Source organism: Myotis brandtii, unplaced genomic scaffold (assembly GCF_000412655.1).
Source record: "Myotis brandtii unplaced genomic scaffold, ASM41265v1 scaffold140, whole genome shotgun sequence".
NCBI lineage: Eukaryota > Metazoa > Chordata > Mammalia > Chiroptera > Vespertilionidae > Myotis > Myotis brandtii.
This window is the reverse complement of record NW_005355000.1, coordinates 196,590-204,503: the sequence shown is the minus strand read 5'-3', so window position 1 is coordinate 204,503 and position 7,914 is coordinate 196,590. Positions and strand designations below refer to the sequence as shown.

The window sequence follows — 7,914 nt, the reverse complement described above, 5'->3', positions numbered from 1 at the left end:
GGCTGCCAGAGGGATGTCTGACTGCCAGCTTGGGCCTGATCCCCTAGGGAGTGGGCCTAAGCCAGCAGGTGGACATCCTCCGAGGGTCCCAGACTGCAAGAGGGCATAGGCCGAGCTGAGGGACCCCCCGAGTGCACAAATTTTTGTGCACTGGGCCTCTAGTTATTAATGTAAAATAGTATGGGAACTTGTAAAGGTCTCACCACTCATAAGAAGCAAAATGGACACTTCAGCACTTTGCAGGTTCCACATCATCATACCAAATCCTGTTAAGTCGTGTTGGCAGGCCTGTTGGCTAGAGGGAAGATAATAAGGCATTCTCGAGGTTACGAGAGATGAGCAGTGCTGCAATCAATTAGTCAGGTCTGTCATAGGAATAGGTGGGGCAACATGGCACGCATGTCACATCTTTGTGAGTCCTGGTCTGAAGTCTCTGATTTCAGAGCCCTGGCTCTCTCCCCACTGCCGTTCTTCTCCACCCATGCCAAGGACCTGCTTGCTGGTGGATTTGTCAAAAAGCATTGATAGAGGTCATTGTAGAAAGAAAAACCCAAGGCCTTAAAAGGCAGACATTTACATGGGCAGCATTAATTCTTATTATAGGCAATCTCCATGCAAACCCATTGCTTCAGCCAATTGAGTTCAACTAAAGTTCAAGGTCTTTTCAAAAAATAATTATCTAGTTAATGCTGAACTGAATTAATCACTGAAGTTTAGGGAGGAAACATTGAATTGGTGGAGAGATACTTGAAGCACAACTTCAATAAATTGGGAAAGGTGACATTTTACAATTAACCTTATATCAATTATAACTAATAATGTTGTAACAATAATAGTAATTATATTGGCCGAAACCGGTTTGGCTCAGGGGATAGAGCATCGGCCTGCGGACTGAAAGGTCCCAGGTTCAATTCCGGTCAAGGGCATGTACCTTGGTTGCGGGCACATCCCCAGTAGGAGATGTGCAGGAGGCGGCTGATTGATGTTTCTCTCTCATCGATGTTTCTAACTCTCTATCTCTCTCCTTCCTCTCTGTAAAAAATCAATAAAATATATTTTTTAAAAAATAGTAATTATATTGTTCAGAGTGGTAACTACTCTGCAAGTAATAATATAGTCAACCATTTACTATGGATTATTTTTAAGTAATATATGATCCTATTAACAGTCTTTTGTTAATCACATATATAAGTACATATATATAAAATAGTATCCTATTAATTAGTTAATATATTAATGTCCTATTTATCTTATTAATAATCTAATAAGCAACACAGTACCTAAGTATTATTATTATTACTCTAAATTAACAAATAAGGAGCACAGAGTTAGAGAAGTTAAGCAAACTGCCCCAGGTCACACAACTAGTTAGTGAAGGGGCAGGATTTAAATATGCTTTGTCTGACCCTTGAGCCTTACTCTTTGGAGAGAGCTGTTTTCATTTTGATTTCAGGCAGTGAGTGATATTCCTTGATCTCATTTTGTGTAGCTTTTCTTCCTTTGTGAAAAGAAACACCTCCCAGGAGATCCCTGCCCCATCCTTGTTCTCTCTCTTACTTGGACCCCTTCGCTGTCATTTGTGCACTGGCTGGGTCAGACCAGGAGACTGTGATTATGGGGGAGTGTTGAGTGACAGGTGCAGCTATTGTGGGACTCCTGCTGCAGCACTAAGCATGCTCCTCTCATTGCATTGTGGGGAAGACAAGTTTGTGCAAAGCATCTCCAGTACTAGGACATGACCTTACCAGTAAGAAAAAAAAGATTCTTTAAGAACCTGCTTAAGTGTACCCAAGGAGCAACAATTTGAGGTGGAGCTGTTGTTTGAACTGTTACTTCAAGGAACTAAAAATGCTCACTTCAAACAAATTCCAGTCAGCTACCATGGAGTTGGTAGTGATGCCAGCTAAGCTGATGGTCTCCCAGAGTCTCTCCTGCACTGGAAGCTCTCAGATATAAAATCACAATGAAAGGAAATTTTAGAAAGCAAATACATTGAGAAGGCACCTGGAATCCATGAGACTTAGGAAGAATTATATGGCAGATCTCAACCGGATGTCTCCTCAAACTGTGTTGAGGTTTATACGGAGGTACATGATACTTGAACTGGCTGGAGAGTACAACACCGAGAGCAGTAGTAGTAATTAATAGCCACTTTTCTTGAGTGGGTGTCATGTGTGTTCAATGTTACACATGCCTGGCCTTCACATCTTCCCAGTAGCCCCGCGAAAAAAATCCTGTTTCCCCCATTTCACAGATAAGGAAGCTGAAGCTTGGGGTTAAGTGACCTACGTAGGGTCTATAGCTAAAAAGTGTTAGAGCTCGAGTTCACACCTAAGTCTTTCTGATTTCATAAATCATCCTCTCACTTTTATTAAAAACTAGAGGCCCGGTGCATAAATTCGTGCACAGGTGGGGTCCTTTGGCCTGGCTGGTGATTGGGGCCGATCGGAGCCCTCTCGCCCAGTCCCAATCAGGGCTGATTGGGGCTGGTGAGGGTAGGGACCACAGGAGGTTGGCCGGCTGTGGGAGGTTGGCTGTGGGAGCGCACTGACCACCAGGGGGCAGCTCCTGCATTGAGCGTCTGCTCCCTGGTGGTCAGGCTGTGTCATAGCGACTGGTTGTTTAGTCAACCAGTCATAATGGTCACTTAGGCTTTTATATATATAGGTAATTTCACATGACCAAGGTGAAACCAGCGTTTAAAATCTTTTCATTTCATCATATAATAGGTATGTCAAAGTTGCTATTCTAAATTTCCTATTCAAAGAAAGTCATCTTTTTTATACTTAGCTTAAAAAAAGAAATACTTCGACTCTAATGAGACCAAAGGAGGACAGCATCTCAGGGCACAGGCTTGGATGAGAGTAGCACCTGTGGCTGATAAAAGAAAAGGCGAAGGAGTGGTAGCCATGTCTTTTAGTGGAAACGTCTGGTAGAAGTTGTTCACTGAAAAACAGACACAAACCGAGCCCAAAGGAGGTGTTTTCTCTTTCTTCTGTCAACCTGACAGTTTCTATAATTGTGATTTATACTGAGTACTGCCAAGTGGCCATGTGCAAAGCTAAAAGACTGAGGAGAGAATTGTTACTGATGGTCAAACTCTAAAATAGTTTTGCCCAAAGCATGTTTGTGGAACTCTACTTCCATGAGATGATCCCTGGCCAGCCAGGATGTCTGACTGTCTCCTCCCCTGCGTGGACATCTGTAGTGCTGATGAGCATTCCAAAGGCTCTGAGATGTAGAACTCTGCTTAAATTGTAGCTCCCAAAGTAATGACGCACCCACCCATAGAGACACATTTTTTTCTGTTTTTACTTAATAACAGACACTTGGCTTTTCTGAAATAGAGTAACAAAATACAATTGTTACATGAAATGAACCGAATGAATTCAGAACACTAGTTGAGACCACCTTCGAGGGAGAGACTGTGAAGCAAAGGATCGCATTATGAGACCTTTCCCAGGGCAGTGTATGACCTTTGACACTCTTCCAGGTTTTCTGTTCGGATTCCGGGCATTGTGTGACTATCAGGGAGTCTCCACAGTGTTTTTCCAGCCTGCGCTGTGGGGGCGGGACTCCTGCCTCCCTCATCCAGGATGGGAAATAACCTTTCCACACGGAAACGGTGAGGAAGGCAAAGTGGAGGTAGCCAGGAACCGAAGGGCAGATGAAAGTTCCAGCTGCCTCTGCTGAATTGGTCCAGGGTTTTGCCTCACTTCCTCAGGGAAGTGAGGGTTCGCCCAGATTAAACTTTGGTAGGATGAGATAAAGCGTTGTTTTACTGTCCCTCATGTAACATGTTCCGATTAGAGCAAAATCCCGTTAGCCCACTTTACATGCCAAATGTAAAAGTAGGTCAACTCTGACCTACTTGTGAGCATTAGTGAGGAATTCCTAGATAAGCTTGTGTCCAGTACTATTTTCTCCCACGTCCTCGCCCTGGACAGATGTGGATGGAAGAATATGTAGGGCCTCACCAAGCCACTGAATTTCTGAACAATACAACATTAACAATAAAGAGCAAATCCAAATGAAAATGGTAAAGAAAGCAATCTTTTTGTATTAGATTTAATCAACACAATATATTTCAAGTTTATTTAGACTATTCTAAATAAATTCAATTTCAGCATTTTTTCTTTAAGCACTGACCATGTTCCTGAGCATTAAAAGAATTTATTATCCCATTCTGAGCACCTGCTGTGTGCCAAGAAAGGCTACAAAGATCTGTAGATTCAAATCTAGTTTTTAAAATATATAATTGTGTAACACAGAGGAGTTTTAAGGCAGTACAAATACTCTCTAGAACAGTGGTTCTTAACCTTCCTAATGCCGTGACCCTTTATTACGGTTCCAATTTCATTGTTACAAATGGAACATAATTAAAGCATAGTGATGAATCACAAAAACAATATGTAATTATATATGTGTTTTCCAATGGTCTTAGGCGACCCCTGTGAAAGGGTCATTCAACCCCCAAAGGGGTCGTGACCCACAGGTTGAGAACCACTGTTCTAGAGTATTATGTTATACTAGAGACCCAGTGCATGAAATTTCATGCAGGGGGGGGGGGGTATCCCTCAGCCTGGCCTGCACCCTTTGATAGTCTGGGAGCCCTCCAGGGATGTCTGACTGATGGCTTAGGCCTGTGCCCTGTGGGGAGCGGGCTTAAGTCCCAGTCAAACATCCTTAGTACTGCCCAGAGGCGGGAGAGGCTCCTGCCACCATCGCTGCGCTCGCCAGATGTGAGCCTAGCTTCTGGCTAAGTGAAGCTCCCCCTGTGGGAGCGCACTGACCACCAGGGGGCAGCTCCTGTGTTGAGCGTCTGCCCCCTGGTGGTCAGTGTGCATCATAGCAACGTTGTTCCACCGTTCAGTCAATTTGCATATTACCCTTTTATTATATAGGATGATGAACACCTGTCATTACACATTTGTCCAAACCCATAGAATGTACAACATCAAGAGTGAATTCTAATGTAAACTAGGGGCTTTGGGTGATAAGGATGCATCAATGTAGGTTCATCTATTAAACAAACGTACCACTCTGGTGGGAGAAGCTGATAATAGAGGATGTGGCCGGTGGTGGGTTGGGGGTGGTGGGGAGGAGAGGCAGGGAGTATATGGGAAATCTCCATGCCTTCCTCTCAACGTTAGCCTGGACCTAAAACTGCTCTAAAAAAATAAAGTCTCATTTTTTAAAAATTTTTATAATTGAGTTGTATAGACTATGGTTCTTGTATTTGAGTAACTTAAGGTCTTTACTCACAGGTAGTAATGTACACAGTTTAGCACGCTTACCTCCACAATTACAGTCCAAATGATCCATTCCTTTATTACTCACAGAATGTTCACTGCGCACCTTCTAGCACAGGCCCACATGCGGGAGGTTTCTGGGGGGTTCCCAAAGTTGTTCTCTGTTGGAAGCAGCCTGCTTGATAAATGAAATGCTTGGTAGCATGAACCTTTTAAATATAAAATTGCTCTTTTGCTCTGTTGACTTCTGGTGGGTTTTTTTTTTCCCTTTTGGTTGCTTGAATTTTAGATTTTATCAGGAGAGAACCTTTACAAAGATAGAACCTCTAGTTATCAGTCGGTGACTTCCATGTACATTGGCAGCCTTGAAAAATTCAGGGATATGTTGGTTTAAAATTGGATTTCAATAACTGACTATGGTTTGATGGTGTTTGAGTTAAAGGGGAGAGAGGGGAATGAAGTCAACTCTTTTGGCAGCTGAATGTAGATGAGACATGTATTTAACAGAAGTGTTGGTGTCTTCCCGGTGTGCACAGGTGGCAGGTGGCCAGCAGGAGTGAGTGCAGTGCCCAGTGTGGCCTGGGCTACCGCACGTTAGACATCTACTGTGCCAGATACAGCCGGCTGGACGGGAGGACCGAGAAGGTGGATGACAGTTTTTGCAGCAGTCACCCCAAACCAAGCAACCAGGAAAAATGCTCAGGAGAATGTAACACCGGGGGCTGGCACTACTCTGCTTGGACTGAAGTGAGTTGCTTCTCTCTGAAAGACAGTCTCTTCGAGTGCTAAGTCTGATCCATGGATGAGGATGAATCAGCTAATCCCTTCCTTAGGGCTGTGTTGAGAAACCCCGTGCAGCTGTATGGAAAGAGTACCATGATTGATTTATGATGCCTGACCCCATTCGAAATCTGCGAAAAAGAGTGCCATGTTTAATCTGTAATGTCTGACGTGGCCGTGGCATGTGGAAAACTGGGAATGGTCCACCTGCTCAACAAATCACTTTTTTCATACCCCGTGGACCATTTCTAATTTTATTTTTCTATTCTCATTTATAAACCAGTTAAGTAAATTGATAATGTGAACAGAGAGTCCCAAAATGACAACCAGATTGGTTGGTTGTGTCTTAAGGTCTGGCAGGGACAAGCCATCTCAGCCAGGATCTCGACAGTGCTTGGTAAGAAACTCGTGTTTTTTTTTTTCCGTTGTCTTTTCAGTGTTCTGAAAGCTGTGATGGCGGAATCCAGAGGAGAAGGGCTGTTTGTGTCAACACCCGAAATGATGTCCTGGATGACAGCAAATGCACACATCAGGAGAAAGTCACCGTTCAGAGGTGCAATGAGTTCCCTTGTCCACGGTGGAAGTCGGGAGACTGGTCCGAGGTGAGAGGGCAGGGCTGTCATTTTTCCCTGGGTCATCTCTGACATTCCAACTCCAAGCCCCTCCCTCCCCCTCCCCCGGGTGGTTCAGGGTTAAACCTGCTGTGCCTTTCCTACACCTTCCATTGAGGAAATGACCGGAGTCCCTCACTCACCCCAGGACTGCCATACTGGACAGGAGGGTCTACTGGTGGCTTCAGAGGCACTGCATCACCTGCCACAGCAGCTTTTGTTGGTGATTTTGACTTTCCAGTCCTGTCTCTCCTCTCCCTTCCTCTTTGAGCCCCAGCGAGGTCACTGCAAAGGGAATCCAGGCTTTAGGAATTATAAAGCCACACTGGCTTAGGCCTACAATAAATAATGAGGTGTCCTGCTTCCTCATCTATAAAGTAGGAGAATCAGACCCCAGCAAGTGGCCTCTCTCACATATCCGACCAGGTGCTAGTGGAAACGGGAAAGAGAAAGGGCTGCTGGGCATTCCGGGTTTATGCCTTTCGGTCCCTGACCTGGGAAGCATAGGGCGGTGCACAGTGGAGCCCCTTTCATGCTGTTAGGCCTGTCAGCGCTCACCACTAGCATAGCCCCTGGGACTCTCACCCAGCGGTGACTCCTTCCACCTTCCTTCTGGCCAGCAAATGGAAGGAAAACCGAAGTTCCCTTGTTTATGGACAAGTCAGGAATGTGGGGAAGAGGTGTTTCCTGTCAGCACCCTCTGCGTGCACTCCCTTACCTCATCCACACAAGCGCAGGGGAGCTGTTCACTTTTAGCATCAGATAGAATGTGAATCTTTAGAGGACACTATTAATGCCCCTTGAATGGCAGGCAAGCAATGGTGCATGTGCTTAACAGTGTCTTATTCCAGACAGTTACCAACAAGCCTTGTGTTTTCGCTGTTAACAAGTTGCCGTCTCTTAAACCCCTGTATTGTTCTTAAAAAGATGAAAGAAGGTACTGGGTTTATTTCTCTTAGATAGCTAGTATGAACTAAAGTAGCATTTCAAATTAAGTAACAAACTTATGCAAGAATGCTTGATAAAGTGCAAGCCAGGGTTCTCAAACTATATGATATATTCAGTATGATCCAGCATTCCATAGATAAACAGACTGGGAAACAGACAGCAACATGTTAATGATCCTCCCTGGGTAGTGAGATTTGGGGATCACTCTAGATTTCTCTGTTATACTTTTCTGTATGTTTCAAGCATTTTACAATGAGTATAGACAGTAGCAGTGATTATATTTAATACTAGAGGCCCGGTGCATGAAATTCGTGCACAGGGGG

The 7,914-nt window shown here is 44.4% G+C and overlaps 1 protein-coding gene across 1 annotated transcript in view; it reads left to right on the top strand.

Annotated features, from left to right (window-relative positions):
• The window catches only part of ADAMTS9 (ADAM metallopeptidase with thrombospondin type 1 motif, 9), a 164,016-nt gene that overhangs the window by 70,266 nt on the left and 85,836 nt on the right, over positions 1-7,914 (top strand). The window contains exons 20-21 of the mRNA XM_014535238.1: positions 5,789-5,999; positions 6,470-6,634. Coding sequence (XP_014390724.1) covers positions 5,789-5,999; positions 6,470-6,634 — 376 coding nt within the window. The remainder of the gene's footprint in view (positions 1-5,788; positions 6,000-6,469; positions 6,635-7,914) is intronic.